Source organism: Vombatus ursinus, unplaced genomic scaffold (assembly GCF_900497805.2).
Source record: "Vombatus ursinus unplaced genomic scaffold, bare-nosed wombat genome assembly UNPS02014798.1, whole genome shotgun sequence".
Taxonomy (NCBI): Eukaryota; Metazoa; Chordata; class Mammalia; order Diprotodontia; family Vombatidae; genus Vombatus; species Vombatus ursinus.
In genome coordinates, this window is record NW_020954576.1 from 58,981,980 (window position 1) to 59,007,088 (window position 25,109).

At 35.2% G+C, this 25,109-nt stretch overlaps 1 protein-coding gene across 1 annotated transcript in view; it reads right to left on the bottom strand.

Annotated features, from left to right (window-relative positions):
- Positions 1-2,527: 2,527 nt before the first annotated feature.
- LOC114049831 (ras-related protein Rab-4A) overlaps positions 2,528-25,109 on the bottom strand; it is a 55,961-nt gene continuing 33,379 nt past the window's right edge. Inside the window, exons 2-8 of the mRNA XM_027871255.1 lie at positions 19,105-19,185; positions 17,556-17,670; positions 11,785-11,847; positions 10,538-10,692; positions 8,059-8,154; positions 5,530-5,671; positions 2,528-4,653 (exon numbers count right to left, since the gene is read on the bottom strand). Coding sequence (XP_027727056.1) covers positions 5,556-5,671; positions 8,059-8,154; positions 10,538-10,692; positions 11,785-11,847; positions 17,556-17,670; positions 19,105-19,185 — 626 coding nt within the window. The 3' untranslated portion in view covers positions 2,528-4,653; positions 5,530-5,555. The remainder of the gene's footprint in view (positions 4,654-5,529; positions 5,672-8,058; positions 8,155-10,537; positions 10,693-11,784; positions 11,848-17,555; positions 17,671-19,104; positions 19,186-25,109) is intronic.

A 25,109-nucleotide genomic window follows, 5' to 3' on the forward strand; every position in this document is an offset into this window, starting at 1 on the left:
ACATAAGTGGTGTCAAACACATGGCTGGCTATGAATAATTGGGAAATATTTAACAAAATAAATGGAAATTCCACAGAACATAGATGTTATGTGGTTTCCTGAGTCAATATGAGGGTCAGCAGGGATCTGTTTCTATTTGAGTCTGACATCCCTGAACTAGATGATCTTTAAGGTGGTCTGGAGCCAGGAAGGCCTGGCTTCCAATCTTACCATAGATGCATAACCATTTGGCCCTAGGTAAGTCAATTAACCTCTATGTGCCTCAGTTGTCTTATCTTTATCAACTGGGGGTTGCACTCCATTACTTCTAAGGTCACTTCCAGCTCTAAGTCCTATAGTGTCAGTGACATTTTTGACCTTTGTCTCACTGTAGAAGTCTGTCATTTCTAATAGAGGGTATAAAACATCCCACATTGAGATCTGGATTAACGTCATTCAAAAAGTGCCATAAACTATCAGAAAAGTGCATATATTCAATTAAGACACAGCAGATGTGTAGTGGAGAAGCAGCACTGGGTGTAGACAGGGAGCTGGTCTTGGATTCAAGCCCTGCCTCTGGCACACTGGCTATGACTGGGAAAGTCACTCAGCCACTCAAGCCTGGTCAGGGGTGGTCAAGTTCCCCACCTAGAGCTTTCTATACTGACAACATCATAGATCTGGTTCATTAAAATTAGAAATAAATTCAAAATGTACAAATGTGTAATTAAGGCTATCTTCCCAAGAATCTCATTTCATATTTTATATGAAAACCCCATTCTAAATATTAAAGGCCCTAGTCTTATGGCAAATAGAAGTGCTTTAAAAAAGGGAGGGGGCTTCTGTGTGAGGTAGTGAATTCTCCATTAATGGAAGTACTCAGGCAGAGGTTCTCTAGGAGGGGGAAAAGGGAGGGATATATTGGGGAAATTAGGTAACATAAAGCAGAAGATATCAATAAAATATATTTTTAAAATGGTTTATTTAGTGCCATAAGCAGATCTAAATCTTTTATTTTTGCCAGTTCTCTTTAAATGAAGGTATGGAAGCTGTGAAGTGAAGAATCAAACTTTTATGGGTCTAACTAACTTCTCAGAATATTTGGAGCACTTAATTGATTGGATTAACAACTTCATTTGCCCCCTCTCCTCCTAATTGAACATACCAGGCTTGTTTTGAAGCTTATATCTCAGGACCTTAAACAACTTGTGGAAGGAAGATAAGTTGAAGTTAACAAAAGGAGACTGCTATTTTGGTGAAACGTGGCTTTTTTGTGCTGCCTTTGTGTCTCCCTTAGTCTTCAGATGACTTTTCTTTTTTTAAACTCTGTGGATAAACTTAAGATGACTCTTAAAAGGACTCAGCTGTTCTTTCAGTGTTTTTCCTGTAGTGGGCCCAGTGCTCAGAAGAACAAAGTATATGGCTGTTCCAGTACTATTCAAAATTCATAAAGCTTTCTAGGATTGAAATAAACATGGCATGTCCTCCACAAATGTTTTAGTGTAGATCAGAATAAAATCAAGAGGAATGTTTTTGTGCCTTGAAAGCCTAAAAAACAAACTGAGTATCCATATAGTGGCAATCCTAGAATCTGAATAAATGTTTTTGTGAATCTAATAAGTTTATGATATGACTAAACTCTTGCCTTAAGCTGGCTAAATAAGCATATATTCAAGATACATGCATACCATTACAAAATTTCTTTATAAATAAAAAATATTATACAGTAATTACAACAGACAGGAGACACATGAAAACATTCTAACAATTAAGTATACTACTTATTATGCAGGGGTTGGGAGAAAGTCTCTTTAGGCAAAAATGGCATTCACTAAGAATGTAAATGCCTTAAATACAAAACATCTGAACCATATAGGTTTCCATGAAATGCCATCCTATTTAATTATTGGGCCACCAATACAAATACTCTACTTCTTACAAAGATATATTTTTTCAGTTCCAAGACTGAAATATCAGTCTTTTATAATAGTGAGATAAGGGAGGAGGAAATATTTTAGTTCTTAGATTTGTAATGATTGCATTAGAAAAGACTCCTATCTAGGTTTCTTTAAATCAATAAGCAGTATCAACAAACCTTGGAGGGAGGATGTTGAGAGTTTAGAAACTCAGCCACATCCCTCTCAATGTAACTGTGGCAGGACCACTGTTTGCATGAATTCCTTCACTGGATGTTAATCCAATGCAAAAGTTACAGAGTAACAAAGGACAGCATACAGCTGTGTGTATGAGAATAGTTACATTAGCAAAAAGATACTTGTTGGTACATAATGAGTCCAGAATTCATATGAATCTTTTGAACTAGACAGAAAACAGATGCAGTTTATTGCAGTATGAAATAAATCATCTGAGTTTCTAATTCCAGCATGGAATACCCCTGTATAAAAATATTGGTTTCCTTAACTAGATTTCTAAAAGAGTCGAAATATAATGACAACTACACACTTTTTGAAGCAAAACTATAAGATTTCTATATTAAGATTCTTTTATTTTACCAAAGAAGAAGTAAATTTAAAAAATTAATCCACAATTCTAATTCCAAACAGACCTCAGGTTTTTTTCTAGCAAGTATTCTAAAATTTCAATTCTGCTACCATTCAAATAATCCAGAGGGGCTAAAAAAGCAAATGCTTCTTGATAGTCCCATAACCAGTACTTAGATGCTGGAATAAGTAACTCAGAACAATTTCTCTCTCCTATTCCTGCTTCCCAGTAGCAAGAATCCTTACTGGCTTAGTTGGACAGAAGCTTTTATTGTTGCAAAGAGGCACACAGTAGCCATGGTTTAGCAATACAGTCAATCTATTTTGCCACCCCAAAGTTTTAAGTTTAATCAAAACTAAAAGCTCTTGGTTGTTTTTTTTTTCACGCTGACTTCTAACATCTTGTCAAATACATTTATAATTCCATGCAAAAAAGCTACCTAAAAATTAGTGAATCCAAGTTGACAGATCCTTCAAAAGTGAGGGGTCAAAGGAAAGGAATATTTTGAGTGAAATGTATTTCCTTAATTTAAATTGCCAAGAAAAATATTAAAATGAGAATCTCATTCAATACTTTTCAAAATAAGATACTGAAGGTATTAAAAGCAAAGCGAAAATGCCTAAAACAAATACATACTGATTCCTTCACCAAAACCATCATTCATTTGTTAGCTGCATCCTCAATCTCAGCTCATTAATAAATCAGAACAGTGGGTGGCTTTTAATGAAAGATCAAGTGAGATGAACTGAGTGGCTATCAATTACTTACAACAAGGAAAAGTCACCAGAGAAGGAAAGAACAAGAAATATGTAAGATGAAGAATGTTTTTTGTACTTTTAGTACCAGACTTAAATAAAATTGCATTTAACTATAAAGAAACATTCCACTGAATATATACCTACATAAGCATATATGTATAGAGAGATTCCTTTAAAGTAGTGATATATTAAAATGTTAGAACAATTCTTTTTTTTAAATTGAAAATATAATTTACACTTTGATAATGCTATGTGAATTAAAAACCACAGAAATGTGAGAATTGCAATAAGGCATCTTAGACATCTTGAACTCATGTATGTTTGTATCATGTAGTTTTGACTCATACCTGAGATACACAGATAACTCTACCATACATCATTACTATGATTTTAAATGCATGCCATGAGAGAAAAAATAGAAGAATGGAAGCTTAAATATCTGGGGAAACTATCTAAAAACTTCTTCAAATTAGCTCAATGTAATAGTTTTCTAAAGAATGGTCATGAAATAATAACATAACAGAGTTGGGACATTGATGCTATGACGTTGCTTAAACAAACAAACCCACCCCCAAACCAAGTAAATGATCCAGATTCTAGTCATCAAGCTAGATGGAAAAAAAAAAAGAACAGTCGATTGTTTATGTTTATAAATGAAGAGTTCTGAAGATCCAAGGTCAAATGATTTTTTTCAAAGGAGTGTAATTTTTTTTTTTAGTATGTTTAACTAAGTGTGGAAAATACCTCAAAAACCAACAGAAACCTGTACAGGTGCATTTTCAATGGAAAAATCATTTTCCAATTTTATTTTCTTATATTATTAGTGAACTTTAAAGTAATGACCTCATTGTATTTCAAGTGTAAATCACGTAAACATTGTGTAGCATGTGGCAAAAAAAAAAAAAAATTAAATAGGAAATGCACTGACCAACAATGCCAGTGGCTTTGTATTTCAGGTCATAAATATAACCAAATGTGCAATACAACACAAACATGATGATAAAAAGCACTCCTTACAATTAACAAATTCTAGTTCGTATGATTAAAAAAAATATTAAACTGCATTTAGTGCAACATTCTATTATATCGTACATCATATACCATGCTTTGGAAACTTACCGCACTACAGTATATACAGGCAGGATACAGCAAAATGTTTAAATGAAAAGTGAAAGGGAAAATGTAGGACAGAAAATTTTTACATCTATGTATACATCTAATTGTATTGTCCATTGAATTAGATTTATTATAGAATCTGCTGTGCCATATTGACTATCTTGCATAACACCTTGAAGTACTTTTATTTTTCCCCCAGCAATGGTCTACTTCAGACACAGAGTAGAAAGATCGTGATAAAAATGGCAGAACCTTGAAGCTTCATCAGTTGCTTCCCAAATATCATTTGTATATAGAGCTAGAAAACATTAAGAACAAAACAAATCATGACTATGCATTTTAAAACAGATTTTGGTTAGCATGTGACTCGTAGTAAGAACTGAAAGAAACAGTTTGTTAGCAACAGGAAAGAAAAAAGGGAAAGCTTTTGATTAAAAAAAATATGATTTCCATTTAAAACTACATAAACGAGGTTTCTTTTTGCTAAAGAGATTTGATCTTATCAGATTTTCATTGGCCCATGAAAGATAAAATAAATTTGTGCTTTACCAATGATTGCAATACTACCAATTGGCTTAAGTAGATTTTTTCAGAAGAACCTATGACTTGGAATTAAAACATAAAGATTCACTGTTTAATGAAAATCACAAAAAAACAAACAAACCACCACCAACAAAGTTTTTGTATATTATGTAAGTGGAGAATATTTGAGGATGCTTATTTTAAAAACATAAAATGTTAATGGTACATTTCCAGGACAAAGCATAAAGGAAGATTTCCCCCCTCTTTTTTCACTTAGGGAAACAGAAATAAACAGGTAGATAAATTTCCCACACATTTACAACATATTTCTATCAGAATGGGATCACAGTATCACAGGTACAGAGCTGGAAAGGATCTCAGAGGTCACTTAGTTTGATCCCTTCATTCAAAAGCAGAGGAAGGTGAGGTGCAGTTGAAATAACTGGCTGAAGGTAGTAAGTGGCAGAGGTGGGATTCCCTGAGGGCCTCTGGCACCAAGCTCTCTACCACATGACCCCTTCTTTTTTACAACTTAGCAACTTTTAAAAGTCATAACATACTCATAAGCAGTAAACTATGTAAAGAGCTATGTAGCTTGCAAACAGATTAAACATCGAAAGAGGAGCAAAGCTATCTTCTTGCCAAAACCTACCTTAGGTTTTTATAGTGTGCAAAATTTTAACAGCCGCACTCCTGAGCACTTTGGGCTTGTGCGCGACGTGGTGATCTAAGCTGTCTTAAGGCAGCATCTCCATATTGAATACCTGAGCCCATTCTTTCTGGATCCAGTTCACCTGGGGATCAACCAACACTTGTTGGAAAAATGCTTCAAAACTTAATTTATCTGTATCTTAATAGTGCAGATACAAAGCAACATAGTCCCTCATATACTTTATAAACTATGAAGAGTTGGGAGGAATTGTGCACACAAATAATTATTATACAAATCAGAATATGACTAAATGCATAGGGGTGGGATCAAATATAATGACATAAAAGAGTCCAGGAGGAAAGGATCATTTCTAGTTGGTGGGAGAAGAGAGAATAATTTAGGGAAGGCTTTATAGAAAAGGTGTTGTCTGAGCTAGGCTGTGAAAGAATAAAAGGATTTCAACAGGCACCGATGTGAGGGGAGTCCATTCCAAGCAGGGGAAGCAATATGCGGAAATATATGGTGGTGGGAGAGAGTGGGATGATATCAAAGAATGACAAGTGGTCCAAATTTTGCTATAGTGCTACTCTGAAAGGAGGAAAAAACTGGAGGCAAATTGTGGAGAGCCTTGAATGCCAGTTTAAGGAGGCTCTATTTTACTTCCCAGCCAATGGAGAGCCATTGAAGATTTTTGAGGAACTTGAAATGATGAGACCTGTATATTAGAAAGATTATTTTAGCAACTATAACAAGGATGGACTAGAGAGGGAAGGAATTGGAGGCAAAGAGACCAGTTAACAAACAATTGCAAAAGCCTAGGCGAGAGGTAATTTCGTCTTGAAATAGTTATGGTATCGACAATGGGAGTGGAAATTAGTGCCAGATACAAGACGCATCACTGAAGTAGAACCAATAGGATTCTATGGCAATTGATTAGACAGGGGTCAAAGAGAAGGAGGAAGGGAAGCAAGGAGAGATGGAGATGGATTGAGGGGAAAAAAGAGGGGAAGAGGGGGAGAGAGAATGACTGATGGAGCAAGGTCTCTGAAATAAAAGGAATATGGTAATGGTAGATTATGTTTCTGTAATGACTTACCCACTTAACATCTTATCAGTAATACTTAAGAACCCCAGATTTTATCTTTACATTTACATACAGAGGTGATATCAAAATTCTATTTAATATTCCAGAAGGAATTAATTTTCAGAGGTGTCTTATGAGATAACAAACACATCATCTAAGGATAGACTAGAAAAGCAATAAAATATCCTATACAAAATTTCATGCTATGTGTTCAAAGTCATTTAGCATTAAACTAAGATTTAAAATACATTGCACACTAATACCATTAACTCTATAAATTTCTGGTTTTAATTACAAAAGCTGAATGCATATATAAACATACATATATAATACATACATACATACATATATATGTGTGATTTTAATTACAAAAGCTGAATAGGAAATTATTCAAAAGTGCTAGTTTAAAAGAGAATCATGCTTTTATGGAAAATGAATACAGATTCAGTAGGCTGAATCTGAATTATTTTTAATTTGATTTGACTGAAGCAACAAATAGTGACCAATAAGTTAGTTTACAACACAGGCAGTGTAGCCTTACAGGTCAGAAATTAGACCTGATGTAATATATCTATATCTATCTGTACCTATACACACCCATACACACACACTCACACATATATGCAGAATGGCCTCCAGTTAGAAACTGTTGCAATCATACAGGCTATACAACTTCTTGACTATTAAACAAAAGGGTTTCCTGACATTGTTTCCTGCCATAAAATTGCCGTATATGGCTAGTTTTAATAGAATCAGTCCTAATGAGAGAAGAATACAGAAAGTTATTTTCTTCTTCTATCCAACAAATCCAAGAAAAGCTCTGATTGAAGTAAAAAAAAGACAAACAAAAAAGAAACCCAAAGATTTTCATGACCTACAGTGCCATTACTTTATTTTTTAATTTTAAAGTTAAATAAATATTTTTCCAGTGAACAAAATTTTATTTCCTACCTTCCTATGCCCTGCTGGAAAAAAAGAGAAAGAAAAATAAAACCCTTATAAGAGGGCTACATAATCAAACTAACAAATTCCCATATCAGCCATGTCCAAAACATATTTCATTCTGCACCCTGAATCCATCACCTATCTGGAGGCGGGTAGTATAACGCTGTTCTTTTGCTACTAGCATTACTAATCTCCACAGTTGAATTATCCTCTCTTTACCATAACTGAAGGCTAAAGCATCTACTATAAGAACAGAACAGTTATTGGGATCAAAACCTTACCCATTTAACCAACTAATGGCGATTTTTGTTTGACACCCTAGGTGAATATGGTTTGCCTAAATTTCTCCTGAAAATACTGATAAGTAATACTTGTCATGTAATATATATGTATGATATATACATACATATAACACATATATACACAACAATAAATAACTTTGTAAGGAGAGAGTATAGAGCCAAATTTATCAAACATTTTACTAACAGTAAATTTTTTACCTGATTCAATTTTATTGAGTATTTTTCTTGCACACTGGACAAAGGCTTCTTCTACATTCTCCCCTGTTAGCGCGCTTGTTTCTAAAAACATAAGCTCTATATTTGATGTAACAGAAACAAAACACAAACCCCAAATTAGAATAATGACAGTTGCTGAGCCACTATCAAATCTGTATGTGATATTCTCTTAAAAAGAACAACAGAATGGTAATTTTTGGCCTAACACTTAGATTGTTCAAGCATAAAAATACTTCGGTGAAATTTACATTTCTTTGCTGTTTTATTGTTAACATAAAAATCACTATCACCTTAGGTTAGCACATACGAGTTTGTTGACAAAATTGTCTAACAAGTAATACTAGTTTCACAGTCTGGCCCACCCGAAGTTACTAAGCAACAACATGGTCAAAATTACCAAATAACTTCACTTGTCTAATGTAAACTTATTTTTCCTTTAGGTCTCGTATAAGACAATGCTGAAAGCAGAGTTAGATAATAACAGTTTCTATTTTAAAGTTATACTTTTCATAGATACATTATTTCACCATTAAAGGTTGTTTCAAAGGCATTCTCATTTATTCTGTTTGTAGTCAGTAGATCGTAAAAAGAAACATACTTGGTGTGGTGGATTTGGAGTCAAAGGACCTAGTTCAAATTGTTAATCTGCCATTATACTATCTAGTGTGATCTTGGGTAAGTTAACTACTCTGGGCCTCAGTTTTCTCACCTGCAAAATGGGGCTGGGTTAATCAATCCCTAAGGTCTCTTCCAGTTCTAAAGCTATCACCCTATGACTTCAATTAGAAAAGAAATCAAGCACACACACCTATCATTTCCCATATACTGCTTTACTTTTCACTTACTTTTAGTTTATTATTTATCATCATCATCATCATCATCACCATCACCAACTTGCTTCATATGTCCCTATACTATGTGGTGAAGATCCTATTGCCAGGCTAGATAATCTAGTCCTAACCCTGAACCAAATGGCCAAGGGTTGGGGAGAGGTGAGGTTTTTTTCCCTCTTTACCCATCATTCACCATTGGTTTCAATGTTTGCTTCAGCTGATGTAGAATGTTTCACAGCTCAAATATTAAAGGACCCCAGGATGAGATGTGCAGCAGGAAGAGTAAGGAGGGGTTGCTGGTATGACCTGGAAATGAGTATGCTGAGGTCCTGAAGTATATCCTTGTCATAAATTAGTACATAGGATCTAATATCTAAGAAGAGGGCTAGGTTGGATATCTAATTCTTCTCATCTTCTTTCTTCGTATTCTTTTCTTAACCTTGTCAGGGAAGGTTATATGACCACCACCTTACCTACCACCTCCCTTTAAACTCCGATAGAGAAAGCCGAGGACCCGGAGCCCAAGAAACCTGGGGAGAACAGACCAGCAGCCCTGTGTAGTCACCACTGAGACTGGACCCATGATCATTCTTGTCACCACCAATACCAACTGCTGACCAACTGTCAATGACCAGCAGATAAGTCTAAGAATCTTGGAAACAGCTGTGTCCCCAGAGCACTGGGTGCATTCAGGGAATTAACCCTTGTGGAGATGTTCACTGAGTAGCTGCTTCATTCTGGGTTTCAGCTTATGTCTCCTAAGCAGCCACAGATACTAGAGACATGGAGAAGAAAGCTATTGTCCTGTCAGATGATTCAGCCCCAGGAAGGGATATGGCTCATCACTGAGAATAACATTTGATGCGTTACCACTTGCTCTGCTGCTGTACCATAAACACAACGGGGGCCTTTTCATCTGATTTACAGCTGATACCCCCCTCTATGTGTTGTCTTTCTCTATTAGAATGGGAGCTCCTTGAGAGCAGGGCCTGGCTTATTTTTCCATTTCTGCTCCCAGTGCTTATGATTTTTTGTTTGTTTGTTTTTGAGACCAGGGCTCCCTATCTCTCCCAGGCTGAAAACGCAGAGGTCACACAGAAGCCCAACTCTACTAGCAACTGGGAAGGAAGCTTTGACTTGCTCCATTTTGGACCTGGGCCAGTTCATTGCTCCTTAGGCAGCCTGGTTACATCTCCCTCTTGGGGGGCTTACCATATAAACCGATATCAGATTTAGTGAGATGCCAATCAGTTTTAGCCCCACTGCAACTCAGAACATCCAAACTCAAGCTATCTATCATTCATTCTATGCCACTGTTGCCTTCCTTCCATCAAATGATGTATCATATCTGTTCATAAACAACAAAACACTTAGGCTGGTTGAGCATTTCTCCTTTCCCACCCACCTAGTTGTTGTTAATGAGTTTCCTTCTCTTTTGTTCTAATGCTATGCAATAAAGCACTGGAGTCAGGAACTTTGTCTCCTCTTCTTATATTTTCAATAATACAGTAAAAACCTACCACAATTTCAAAATATTGTAATAAAAATACTTCAAGTAGACTCAAACACACATAATATTAATAAAAAATATAACATGGAAATGGAATGGTATTTAATAGTTCCCCTACCATTTTCTTGGGCAAACCTAGAAGCTTCCAAGAAAGTAACTTCACGATCTGCATCCAGATCTTTTTTGTTCCCACAAAGTATTATGACAATATTTTGACTTGCTAGCATTCTTGCATCTGTCAACCAATTGGTAAGTGCATTATAGGTTTCTCGGCTGCAAAATGTAAGATCACAAAATTAAGATATGAAGTCCATAAAATATAATTTAATTTTAAATCAAGCATACTATTAAACATTTAAAAGACGCTATAGTTACTTAACATCCTTATCATAACAATATCCCCCAAACAATTAGTTAACCACAATAGGAATTTACAAAAACAAAAAGAAAAAAGAAAATCTGGTATGTTAATATTTTGTCATCACTAACTAGTTTTAATCACTGGGAAGAGAAGAAATAAGAAGTTGTGCATCTAAGGGTAAAATCTGGTTCATAGGTTACTAGACTTTTAAAGAAGGATTGGAAATTTAAGAAAAACTCAGAAGACCAAGCAAATTTTCATTATCAATTAATGCAACAGAGCCTTTTGGCATTAAGGATCTGATTTCTTTCCACTTCAATGCTTTTTTTTTTTTGCTAATATGTCATGTAAGTTCAGTGTGGGTCAAAAAATACCACATAAGTTATCAGTACTGATGTATGCTAAAAAAATTGACTTAATCATATTTAATTGTTTCCTTGTGAGTATAGTTTGGGCAGGTGTCATCAATCCTTTTGTTGCAGCACGCCTGACTCAGAAAGCAAACTGAGGGAAGTGAATGACAGAGCCCACTTCCTGGTAGCATTCAAGTACCTGGTCTGTTCTGTAAGCTCTCGAAACATTGATGGTGTTCACAAAGAAGGATATTTATTGTTAGCAAACTACTTATGAGGCCTAATGTGTCAATTTTTTGAACACTTATGGGAACCACAAAATAGTATATTAAGAAATGCATTAAATAATGTTCACTTTTTTCATCTAAAAGCACCTGTAATATGTACCTACAGATGTTTTATGAATAATAATTCAGAGAATACCATATGTACTGAAACAATGCTATATTTCATAGAAGGACACAGAAATACTGAAAGGTGATACAGGTTGCCAGAGACCACAGAGGAAGAGTCAAGTATATTTATTAAGCTCCAAATTATGCACATTGAAGTGAAAAAAATAAATTACAAATTTGTGAAACTAAAGATGCATGAATTTCAGACTATAGGAAGCAGACTATACTCTTTTCCTATAAGTAAATTTTGAATTACCTGGTAATGTCATAGACTAACAGAGCTCCTGCTGCACCTCTATAGTAACTTCTTGTCACAGACCTGAAAGAATTAGATTAGCTTTATTAACAGATTCAAACAGATTTTCACTACTGTTCTAAACAAGATATTTCCAAAGAAAGAGAAAAATGTATACCTTTTAGCTTTGTGAATTATAAATTATAAAGATATATAAGTACTTAGAAGCACTTATTTTTAACATTTCTAAGAGAGAACCAATGCATTTGCTATCAATATTGAGAGGGCAGCACGGTTAAATAGCATCCCTATTCTCTAGCTTATGAAACAGACACAGCTACTTTAAAGCAGCTAGATATATCAAGAAGCTACATATAGAGAAGCTCTTTGAAGACAGAAAAAGAGCTAGAATAATGCTTATCATGAAAAATGAGAAAGAAACCTTACTTTAATGAGGGAAAATTCTGGAAATAAAACCAATTCTTGAAACATCATAAAGTCCAAGAATTGTTAATAACCACCAAGATGTTTTTCTTGTTAAGAACAAACCATGCCAGACCAACTGAAATTCCTTCTAAAATGAGCAGAAGTCATTATACTTAGGCAGAAAGCAAGAAATATTAGTATCTTGACTTCAAGCAGAGACACATACTGTAGAGTATTTTCAAAATTTGGTTAGCCTTATAATGAGTAGTAATCAACTTAATCAGCTAAAATAAGACTCACTTCCATTCCTTTTCAAGAAATCTGTCCCATATCCACAAAGAAAGTGATTTTAATGTTGTTAATTTATAGCTGGAAAAGCTTAACTGCTCATATCATCAATGTTATGATAAGCCCAATGATTGATTCACTGCTCCGAATCAGTTTTCTGTATTCCTAGCTCTAGAGTGCCTGTGCAGTACAGAAGTTATAGCAATATGCAACCAAAATTATAAGCTTCGTTAATTCTATTTGGTAATAGCACCATTCTCATAGTTACTGAGGCCTGATACCTTAGAATTATCTGCAAATCTTTCCTCTCCTTCACATCCAATCAGTTTTCAAGTCCTATCATTTTGCTAGTGTAGACATTAAAGTAAAGCTGCTAGTGATTAAAATATTTGTAGTAGGTAGATCTGGCAAGTTAACTTGAATCAAGTGAAGAGCTGGATGTTGGGTGTGGTCATAGAATATGCACCACAAAAATATAATTTAGAATCTTGTAAACAGCCCTCAATCACCTAACTGCTAGGCTCCTAAGCCCCAAAAGAGGCAGGGGGTTTGGAACTTCTCCCACCTTTCATATACCATGGAGTCAGGCTGGCAGGCATTTAAGGTAGAGGGGGAAATTAAGAGTCTTTCCTACCCCTAAACTCTACAGTGCTACTACAGTAGAGAAGCCATAGAAAATGGAAGATGGTGGGAGGGTAGAAAAGAGTACCTTATTCAAAGGTTCTCTTAAAATAACCTCAGAGCTAGGACAATACAAAGCAGGCAAGACATTTTTCCCCATTGTCTTCTGCATGTCATAGGAAGCAAGTTATTTTTACAAGAAGAGAGAGAAAAGTTCCTTAGCTGTAATGGTAGTACTTTCTAAAAAAGAAAGGCACAAATTAAATCACGTTGCGGAGTATTGGCCATCTTCCCTCCACTAAAAGCTGTTTCTTGTTCCTGTCTTTCTTATTTTTGTTGGTGACACCATTTTCCCAGTCACCTAAGGCTGGAACCTTGGAGGTTATCTTGGACTCTACCTTCTCTGTCACATTCAATCAGTTGTCATTGTCTATTTTATCAGCATAATCTCTGTCATGTCTGTTCTCTCCTTTCTATTCACCTTGCCATCACTATTTAAAAGGCCCTCATTTCTCAATTGGCCTATTATAACAGCTTCCTAGGTGGTCTTTTTGATTCCAATCTCTTCACTCTCCAATCCATACTTAATACAACTGCCAAAATAATCTTTCATATCACACAAGTATCACCATTTTTCCTTCCTCAAAAATCTTCAGTGGTTCCTTAATACCTCTGGATTAAAATAAGCATTTCTTTTTCTGGCATTTAAGACCTGAAAAATATGGCTGGCTCCAAACTAGCTTAGCTTTCCATTTTTATTTCACTCTGTCTCTCCCCTTTTTCTCATCCTTAGTTGTTTCCTAATCTCAATCAGTCTTATCTTGTCTCAGTACATGCCAGCTGACTATCTCTTATGCCTGGAATGTACTCCCATTACTTCTCTGCCTACTGAAATTGTACTCTTCCTTCAAGGCCCAGCTTCTCTACAAGTGCTATCTTCTCTACAAAGTCTTCCACCAATCAAAGTCTTCCACCAATCAAAGCCGTCCACCAATTACTCCAGATGAAAGTTATCTTACCTCCCTCTTCTCAAATTTTCTTATAGCTCTTTGTATGAAATTTTACTTGTAAGTCTAGTTTTGACTATGTGACTACTAAATGATTATGTACAAGTGGTTGGCTAGCCATATCAATAGGTTCCAATGCAGGAAAGTAAACTGAGTATTTGATAAATATCTTTCTAACATTTAGTTCCATATGACATTTTTAACTGATACATTAAATATTAAACTTGTGAAGGATATTAGTTTAGAATGTCTGGTTAGTTATTTTTATATGATAAAATACAAAAAAAGATTTTGGCATGTTGAAGAAATGGTAACATATTATTAAGTTCAACAGGGACAAATGACACAGTGCACTTAAAATATGCAATATGTTAATAAACTACTAATATAAATAATTAGTAAGCCAAAAAAAGGAAATGCCAGAAAAGATACCTTTGGTATACTTTTAAGTAGGGGAAAATACATTAATGTCCTAGAAATACAGGAATAGCATATGCTGAAATTAGATGGCACAAGGAATGATGGATGAACACCTTCAACATCAAAAAACTCTTCTTTCAATTACTAAAATGATTTTCATTAAAGAAATAATTCCATAATATGTAGTTGACAATCCTGCAGTATATTACGGCAAGAATGTAGGCCCCCAGGATGGCATATTCTAATGCATTAATGATTTTTGGAAAAAGACCCTTTGGATGATCATGTTTTTCATCCACTTTGTTTTACCAAATATATTAGTTGTATCCTTGATTAAAATCATTTGACCTGTATTAAAAGATTTATCTTGGAAATACTTTAGAAAACTTCCATTTCTGTGTTATTTATTTAGCTAAAAGTAAATGGTATTACTTTGAAATACCATGTCTCAATTTCAGCAATCCAACTTTGGCTATTTGGTAGGCTGTAATTATTTAGGAATAATATATTTGGTATTTAAATATTGTACTGAATTTGACAGTCTTTTTAAAAAAGCTTACTTAACACTCCAAGGTTCTATGATTTCATTGGTGTGGATTATCCCCTTCACTAGTGATGGCTGAAACTCAACTACAACTTGATACTCTTTTTTTTTTTATCTTTTTTTTTCTTTTTTTTAGTGAGGCAATCAGGGTTAAGTGACTTGCCCAGGGTCACACAGCTAGTAAGCGTCAAGTGTTTGGTTCTGAGGCCACATTTGAACTCGGGTCCTCCTGACTTCAAGTCCGGTGGTCTATCCACTGTGCCACCTAGCTGCCCCTTCAACTACAACTTAATAGGTGGTCTTTAAGAGTGGCTGTGACTGAAAAATTCATCACTCAGGAGATAAGTCATTCCATCATAGCTAAGCTGATACTCAAACAGTAGAGATATAGCCCACCACTGAATATTTTATTAATGAATCTGTACTCAAAAGTTTCTCAGCTTGGTAGCATGTGACAGAACTTATATTTTACTTTACTAACTTATCTTTACTAACTTATCTTTAAGAATGAAAGTCATCTCATGCCATGATGAAGCATTAGAATAGGACTTTAGTGGAGGTTAAAAAAAAAAACCTCATAGACTTAGTATATAAAACTTAGACACTTCAGAATATTGGCCTTGGTTAAATATGATTTATAGTTTTGTTTAATAAAATTAAAAATTAGCTTGAATGTTCACAGTGATTTGTAAAATTTTCTGGCTCAACAGTTGTTGAAAATATAAAGCAAATGGTCTCAATATTGGCAACCCACCATTCCCAAGTCTGACTTGTACAGGATACTACATTCATATTTTGAGAAGAAAGGGAGTAAGAAAACAATGAATCTAATGAAAAGGAAGAAAGGATTAATTCTAAAAACAAACAAAATATTTTTATTTGAATCGGAAAAACAATAACTGCACATACATAACCTATTATCAAATTGCTTACCATTTTAGGAAGATGGGTGGGGAGGGAGGAAGAAAAATTTGGAACTCAATATTTTGTAAAAATGAATGCTAAAAATTGTTGTTTTATATATAATTGGAAAAATAAAACACTATTTTAAAAAAAGAAAAGTAATAACATGGAACAGTACAGAAAGGGCTGAACTGAGAGTCAAAGGATCTGGATTCAAAATCCCAGCTCTCACATTTATTAACCATGGACCTTGGGCAAGTCTCTTCTCCTCTCTGGGCCTCAGTTTTTTTATCTATAAAATGAGGAGTTTTGGGGAGGTAGGTGGCACAGTGGATAGAGCCCTGGAGTCAGGAGGAGCTGAGTTCAAATCTGGTCTCAGACACATAACACTCATTAGCTGTGTGATGCTGGGCAAGTCACTTAACCTCAATTGCCTCACCAAAAAAACCAAAAAACAAAAACCAAAAAACAGAGGGGTTTGAACTAGATGATCTCTAAGGTCCTTCTATCTCTAAACATTTATAATTCTCTACTAAGAAAAACCTTCCATAATAAACATTTTATATGTAATTCCATGTAATTATTTTTCCTAATATGTGTATATATCTTATCCCTTTTTTTTATAGAGGTTTCATTTTAGGGGGAATATCCTATATGCCTTATATGCAGCTAGATGGCACAGTGGATAGAGTGCTGGGCCTGGAGTCAGGAAGACTCATCTTCCTGTGTTCAAATCTGGCCTCAGACACTTACTAGCTGTGCAACCCTGGGCAAGTCACTCAACCCTGTTTGCCTCAATTTCTCATCCTCATCTAAAATGAGCTAGAGAAGGAAATAGCAAACCATTCCAGTATCTTTGCCAAGAAAACCTCAAATGGGGTCACGAAGAGTCAGATATGACTGAAATAACTAAACAAAAAAAATCTTATATCTGGACCGATGTTCTATATAACAATCCACTTTTCCACATTAATATAGTATAATGAACATAATTTAATCTTTGATGATTTTAGATCTTACAGTTTCCTAAGGTTAGGTCAACATTATAAATATGAATTATAATTATACAATACCATAAATGTAGAGAGTTTAGGGTATTTTATGGAATAACGACTCTAATACATACCCTGAGAAAAAGGGAATTTTTACTAAACTTGAGATTTGACTCTTTATCTTAAAAAAAGAGTTAAGGAAAAAATAGGTTGAATTTATAGGGGGGAAAAAGCAATGTATCCATCTTTATGTAAAATTAGGATGAAAGAGATTCTTCCAGTAAATAAAATATTCCCTAGGAATGAGTTAGGTGCTTTCAGTAGTGCATTCATTTTCATACCACTAATAGATCCTTTAGTAAATCCTTTAGTAAATCATTGTTATAGGAAACAAAATTGAATTTCTGCAGCTTTTTTTTTTTAAGTTAAAGGAGTTCCCTACGGTGGAAATTTGTAAATTTACTCCAAGAAAGTTAACTATGCATTGAAAGAATACAGCTGATTACAAGAGTAGATTTGTGAGAGACTGGAGAAGGAAAAGTAATGGCTTTAATTCTAACAAGAAACATTTTAAATAAAATTTTAAAATACCTGAATCGTTCTTGTCCTGCTGTATCCCATATCTGTAATTTTACATATTTACCACCTACATTTATTATCTTTGAACCAAACTCCACACCTATAGTGTGATTTGAATCATCTTTGACTGAAAAAAGAGAACAAAGACAAAAAATTTTAAATTTTAGGACATTTAGAAAACACACTTTGCAGGTTTCACAAAACAAGGAAACATTCTATATTATTTCACTAAGTTCATTCCATGTACAGAAAATTGTTCTTACTTATTCATTATTCTCAAAATAAGTTCTGCCCCCACATTTTACGTTAAGTATCCAAAATCAAGCAGTAGACTGTAATAAAATTTGAATATGTGTGGCCTACTGATAAAGTTAAACAACAATCAATAAAATGTATTGACTTTGTGCTATGCTTTAAAAAAGACTACATAATTTGTATCTTCAAAGATTTGATATATATTTTCCTTAACATTATTTCGACCAAAGTGACTAATCAAATGTTACCAAGTCTAGGTTTTGAGGTGGCTGGCTCTCATCCAATTCTTTATCTACCGAACAAATTATTCAGATATTCTCAAACTGTGAACACATGTGTGAATAAACAAGATGTGACACCTTGCAAAGGTACTTTTAAACCTTCCCTGTAGATCTGAGATCTGAGAATAATCCATATTCAGGTGATAGCTGAAGTGACATGACTAGTAATTGTTCTGAAATTAGTATAGAAGGAGAAACTGGATGTCCCATGACTGAATCTTGAGGGACTCCTAAAATTAATGGGATAAGAAGAAAAAAGAGAGCCACCCTGAGACGGTTATTTGGTTTTCAGGGGAATTTGTAGTAAAGTGGGAAACCTTGGGTATACTCACTGGAGTGCCATTGTTTTCTGTTATTTTTTTTTTAAAGTGGCAGGGTCAAGTAAAAAGTCTCTAATATAATTTTCAAAGTCATTTGTCAAAGTATCTAAACCAACTATAATGTTGTAGCCTACAACTTCTATTTATCTTAAAAAACAGAACCTAATTTATTAATACATGCCATCTCTTTCTTTAAGTTATTGGCAAATTTTTTACCAAAGATATTACATCTTTACCTATATACTCAAGATTCCAATCTCCTAAAATTCCACCTCTTCTACAAAACCTGGCCAGATAGGGCCAATATACAATATGGTTTCCTCTAGCCTCTCTCCCACATCTATTTATCTCAATTCAACTCTAAAATGTAGTTATCTATAGCACATATGAAATATAAATTCTTTATTACATAGTCAACATAATTAATATTGGCTTATGATACTTCACTATAAAACTGTAACATTTACTTTGGAAGCCCTCAACCAAATGTCATAACAAATATTATAAATCAAATTTCTTCTTTCATGCAATTCAAAAGAAAAAGAAAACAAAATCTCTTTTAGATCACAGCTATGGTTCCAGGAAAATATTTTAAAAGTTCTATTATGAATAGATATGAATAAAATAGTAGTCAGAAAACAGTATATATGTAACACACCTACACACACACATACATGAAAAAGTGACATATAGATAATAACTTACATTTCTTTTCAATAAACTGATGAAGTAAGCACGATTTGCCAGTTCCTGCATTTCCAATTACCAGGAACTTAAATAAAAAATCTAAAAGATAAAAAGGATGACATGAAAAAATTATTTTAAAGCAACAATTATCAATTTGTTCTTGGACTATGGTTATATAGTATGAAATCAAATGAAAAGGGGTAAATGTGAATGAAGTTTAATTCTAGCTTTCTTTACCCTAAACATTGTGAAAAATGATTAAATTTGAATGAAATTTCATGAATACAGCATGCAAGATGACTTTTTTTTGGTATACCACATTATTTGTTAACTTTATAGACTACCAGTAAGGCTGGCAACTGAAAAGTTTCCAGATAAACCCACTTCTGTCTAAAACCACCCCCAAAACAATAAGAAAGGCCCCATATGAAACAAAAAATCAACAAAAGAAGTTAACAAAGAATCCATAATAATATAATTTATCATGAAAAACAAAAAAAAGTCAAAATGATGCAAGACCACTCTACTGGCCAGGCAGGGATCAGTGCCCAACCCTACACTGTTAAATTTATATCTCTTTTTGTTTTTTATTTTTGGTGAGGCAATTGAGGTTAAGTGACTTGCCCGGGGTCACACGGCTAGTAAGTGTTAAGTGTCTGAGGCTGGATTTGAACTCAGGTCCTCCTGACTCCAGGGCTTGTGCTGTATCCACTATGCCACCTAGCTGCCCCAATTTACATCTCTTAAAAGACAAATCTAACTTGGTTTGCCCTCTACTCAAAAATTTTCGGTAGTTCCCTATCTCTAGGAAAAAATATACAATATTCAGCGTGCCTTCTACAGCTCTTTAAAATCTGGTTCATACCATTTCTAGTTTCAATTCATATTACTTTTCTTCACCCATTCTCCATTCCTGCCAAATTGGCTTGATAGCTGTTGCCCTCCCCTCTAACATTCCATAGCCCAGGGGTGGGGAACCTGTAGCCTTGAGGCCACATGTGGTCTGCTAGGTCCTTGAGTATGTCCCTTTGACTGAATCCAAACTTCACAGAAGAAACCTGCTCTGTGAAGTGTGGATTTAGTCAAAGGGCTGCACTTGAAGACCTATAGGGCCACATGGCCTCTGCCACCCCTGCCATAGCCTATCTGCATGCCTTTGCACAGATGATACCCCATGTCTGGAATGTATCTCCTCCTCACCTCCACTTCTTAGTATCACTAACTTCCATTAAAGCAAAACTCATGTCACTGCTTACATGAAGCCTTTCCTGATCCTTCTAGTTGTTAATGCTCTCTCCTTTAAATTTCTTTATAGAACTTAGCATATACTTTGTAATTACTTATTTGTGAACATGCATGTAATATATGCATACAATACAATGTAAGTTCTTTGGAGTGACCAAACCTCCTGGAATTTGTGAGAGAGAAAAGGAAGTCTGGTTATAGTCTGATACTCACCCTGAACTTTGGAAAAGCATATTATAAAGGAAAGTTCAGAGGAAAGATATATAAGAGCTAATGATCAAAGTAGGAGGAAGTCAGCACAAGAGGACTGGTAGATAAAATTAAGAAGAAACAACCGAAATTAATTCCAGTGGGCAGGAAAAACGAGATTTGTCTGAAAAGAACAATGTGGACACACACGGAACTTACCAATTTACTCAGATTTTTAAAAAGAAGTATACAGAAGACAGAAGGCAAGCTGGGTGACAAGAGTGATAAAGAGTGTGGAAGAGGATTCTGGGAAGATGGTGGAGTAGGTCAGAAAACTCCAGACTCTCCACATTTCCTCCACACACACACAAAAAAACCCAAAACAGAACACTGCCTCAAAGTGAACATAGAGTGGCAGAAATAAAGTAGGGGTAAAGCAGTTGTCCTCCTAAGAGAACCTCAGAACCTCCAGTGGTGGAGGTTTGACCTGAGTGAAGTGCAAATACCTCCAGGCAGACTCCACTAAATCAACAAACAACAAGCCCTGGGGGCATCTGGGTTAGGCTACAGCCCTGGCCTCAGGAACTCTCATCTCACAGACAGTGTGGGGGTCCTACCCTAAGGGTAGGGGAAGACTGAAGGACCCTCTGCTGTATCAGGATGCCAGGTCCAGCTGTACTGAACAGATACCCCAGGCTGTGGGCAAGAAGGAACAAGCACATGTCCAGTGAGTGCAGGGTTGGCTGTGGGCACTGGCAGGAGAGCAGAAGGGAGAGCTGAAGTTTGGAGGGACCAGACAACAAGAGCATTTTCAAGACAGTATGTTTGGGGGCCCCAACCTGTGGCTTAGGGGTGGAGAGAAGTACCTCTGGTTGGGCCCCTAGAACAGAGCTCAGAAAATAACAGCAAGAAGGAACCGAGACCTGGGGTACCATTCTCCACACCTCACAACTACAGTCCAATTACAATAATAAGCTGTTAAAATGAAAATAAACAAAATAAAAAATAAAAGTGAGTAGGCAAAGGAGAAAGAACCCGACCACAGACTGCTACTATGGGCATAGAGAAGATCTGGGTTCATATTCAGAGGAAGATAGTGAAGTTAAAAAAGCCACTCCCACTTCAAAGAGAAATATCAAACGGTTACAAGCTCAAAAAGAGTTCTTGGAAGAACTTTAAAAGTATTTCAAAAATCAAATAAGAGAGATTGAGGTAAAATTAGGGAAAAACATAAGAGCAATCCAGGAAAAGTATGAAAAGAAAGTCAACCAATTGGAAAAAGAGATCCAAAAACTTAAGAAAGAAAATAAATCTTTGAAAACTAGAATTGGGCATGGGGAAGCTAATGACATTACAAGACACCAAGAAACAATAAAACAAAATCAAAAGAATGAAAAAATAGAAGAGGACGTAAAAGATATTAGAAAAACAACTGATCTGGAGAACAGATGGAGGAGAGACAATATAAAAACTATTAGACTACCTAAAAGTTACAATCAAAATAAGTCTTCATACAATATTACAAGAAACTATTAAAGAAAACTGCCCTGAAGTTTCAGAATTAGAGGGTAAAGTAGAAATAGAAAAACTCCAAGGATCACTACCTGAAAGAGATCCCAAGATGAAAACTTATGGGAATATTATAGCCAAGTTTCAAAGCTCCCAGGTTAAGGAGAAAATACTGCAAGCAACAAGGAAAAAAAAATTTAAATACCAAGGAACTACAATCAGGATCATACAGGACCTAATAGTTTGCTTTCACATTAAAAGACCGCAGGTCCTAGAACAAAATATTTTGAAGTACAAAAGGACTGGGGTTGTGACCAAAAATAACTTACTCAGCAAAGTTGAGTATAATTCTGAATGAGAAAAAAAATGGATATTTAATGAACTGAGAGACTTTCAAGTATTTGTGACAAAAAAACCAGAACTCAATGGAAAATTCAATATATAAGACACAGAAGAAACATGAGAGAAACATTAAAGACCTACTATAAGAGACTAAATAAGGTCAAACTGTTTACTTCTTATATGTAAAAATGTTATCAGGACTCTTAAGACTGTCACTACTAGAGTAGTTTGAAAAAAGACGGGCTGAGCTGAGTATGATGGGTTGATTCTAAAAAAGAAAACTGGGTAGGAAGAGGTAAAAAGGAGCAATTACCTCATACAAATGAGGAAAGAAAGAACTGATACAAAAGAAGCAAGTAGGGGTGGAGGGCTGGTAGTGCTGGAACCTTACTCTCACAGGTTTTAACTGGGTTAAAGAGGGAACAATATATACATATAGAAGGGTATAAAAGTCTTCTGAATTTATAAAGAAAAAAGAGGGCAAGGGAATAGGATAAGGGAGGAACTTTTAGGTGGGTGTATAGATTAAGAATTGGGGGGGTTTGGGAAAGAAGATAAGGGAGAGACTCTTAGAGTGATAGGTAGATTAAAGTAGAGGTTGGGGAGGATAGGATAAGGGATGGGTTCTTTTAGGAGTAGCGAGGATTAAGGAATAGGAGGGCAAAGTAGTGGTTAAAAGTAAATAGTAAGTAAATAGAAGTAAAGAGTGAGATGGGATAGGGTAAATAGGGTAAGAAGGATAAATAGCGAGGAAAAATAGGATGGAGGGAAATACACAGCTAGTAATTATAATTTTGAATGTGAATGGGATGAATTTACTCATAAAATGGAAATGGATAATAGAATGGATTAAAAATCTGAATTCAACAATATGCTGAAACACACTTTTTAAAAAATGAGAGATACACACAGAGTTAAAATAAAGGGCTGGAGCAGAATTTATTATGCTTCAGCTGATGTAAAAAAAATCAAGAGTAGCAATCAAGATCTCTGACAAAGTTAATTAATATCTTTAATCAAAAGAGATAAACAGGAAATTACACTATGTATCACTAATATTATTCAATATTGTTTTAGAAATTCTAGCAATAGCAATAAGAGAAGAAAACGAAATGGAAGGAATTGAGAGAAATGAGGTAATAAACTATCTCTTTTTTGCAGACATATGATGATATATTTGGATATCCTAAAGATTCAGTAAAAAAGTTAGTTGAAACAATAATTTTAGCAAAGTAGAAGGATGTAAAATATACCCACATAAGTCATCAGCTTCTCTATATATCACCAACAAAACCCTGTAAGAAGAGATAGTGAGAGATACCCCATTTAAAATAACTAGCTAATACAACATGTCTGAGAGTATATCTGCCAAAACAAACCCAAGAACTACATGAACATAATAATTATAAACACTCTCAATATAAAGGATATGAACAGGCAGTTTTTTGATGAAGAAATCAAAACTACATATAGTTATATAAAAAAGGGTTTTAAAGCTGTGTTGAGAAGGGAAAAAGGACCAATGAAGAGACTTCTGCTTGGAATGGATGGGATAATGAGGACTGGAGAGAAGGGGAAGGCAAGGTTCCTTCTTTCTTTTCTCTTTTTCTCTGTTGAATTGGAAATGACAGCACAGAAATGACTAATGGGGAGCTGATTCTCAAGATAAGGAGATACAGTACTAGTTGGTTGCTCTTGATGAATTCAAGTCACCTGGTCCACATGAACTATATCCTTGGACACTAAAATGAAAGAACTGACAGACATGATTACTGATTCACTTTCAGTAATTAAAAGATCACAGAAATCAGGAGCTCTGCTACAAAAAGGGCAGAGATTCTGGTTCTGATTTTCAAAAAAGAGAGGAAAACAATCTGCTCACTATAGACCACTGAATCTGCCTTTGATTCTTAGGATAATTCTAGAAAGGCTCATTAAAGATGCATTTGGTAGACACCTAAAAAGTGGAATGGGTGACAGAGCCACATGGCTTCATCAAGATCAGGCCATTTCAGACTAAGCTCATTTCCTTTTTTGATAGGATTACTAAAATGTAAATAAGAGGAGTTGTGTAGCTAGTGTGTACCTAGATTTTAGCATCCTGGGAACTGATTTTAGAGCCCAAATCTGATGGCTGCACTATCATATTATGAAGAAAGTAGTATATTGATCTTTTTTTTTTTTGGCAAGGTAATTGGGGTTAAATGACTTGCCCAGGGTCACACAGCTAGTAAGTGTCAAGTGTCTGGTCTGAGATAGGATGTGTCTTGTCTGAGACCAGATTTGAACTCAGGTCCTCCTGACTCCAAGGCCAGAGTTCTATCCAATGCGCCACCTAGCTGCCGCCTGTTATACTGATCTTAATAGATTCCTCCCTCCTCATCTGTCACTTGACCTTTCTTTTTCATCCTTAAAATGTCCTTGGAATGATCTAGCTTGAAGGGTCTTTTGCTAAACACTCTCTTAAACTTCTTTTTCCCTTCTGTTTTATGAGGGAATGAAACTTCAGATATCATTGGCACAGGAAATTCCCAGAGGAGGATGACTGAAAGTCAACACTGAGAGGTTAAGTGACATGCCCAGGCTCACATATTCAGTATGTGTCAGGAAGACACTTGATCCCAGGTCTTCCTGGCTCTGAGACCAATTCTCTATCCACTATTTGATGTTGGCTGTTATGAGGCAATACTACTCATAAAATTCTAGCACCCTCACCTAAGATTTGTACAAACAAGTTT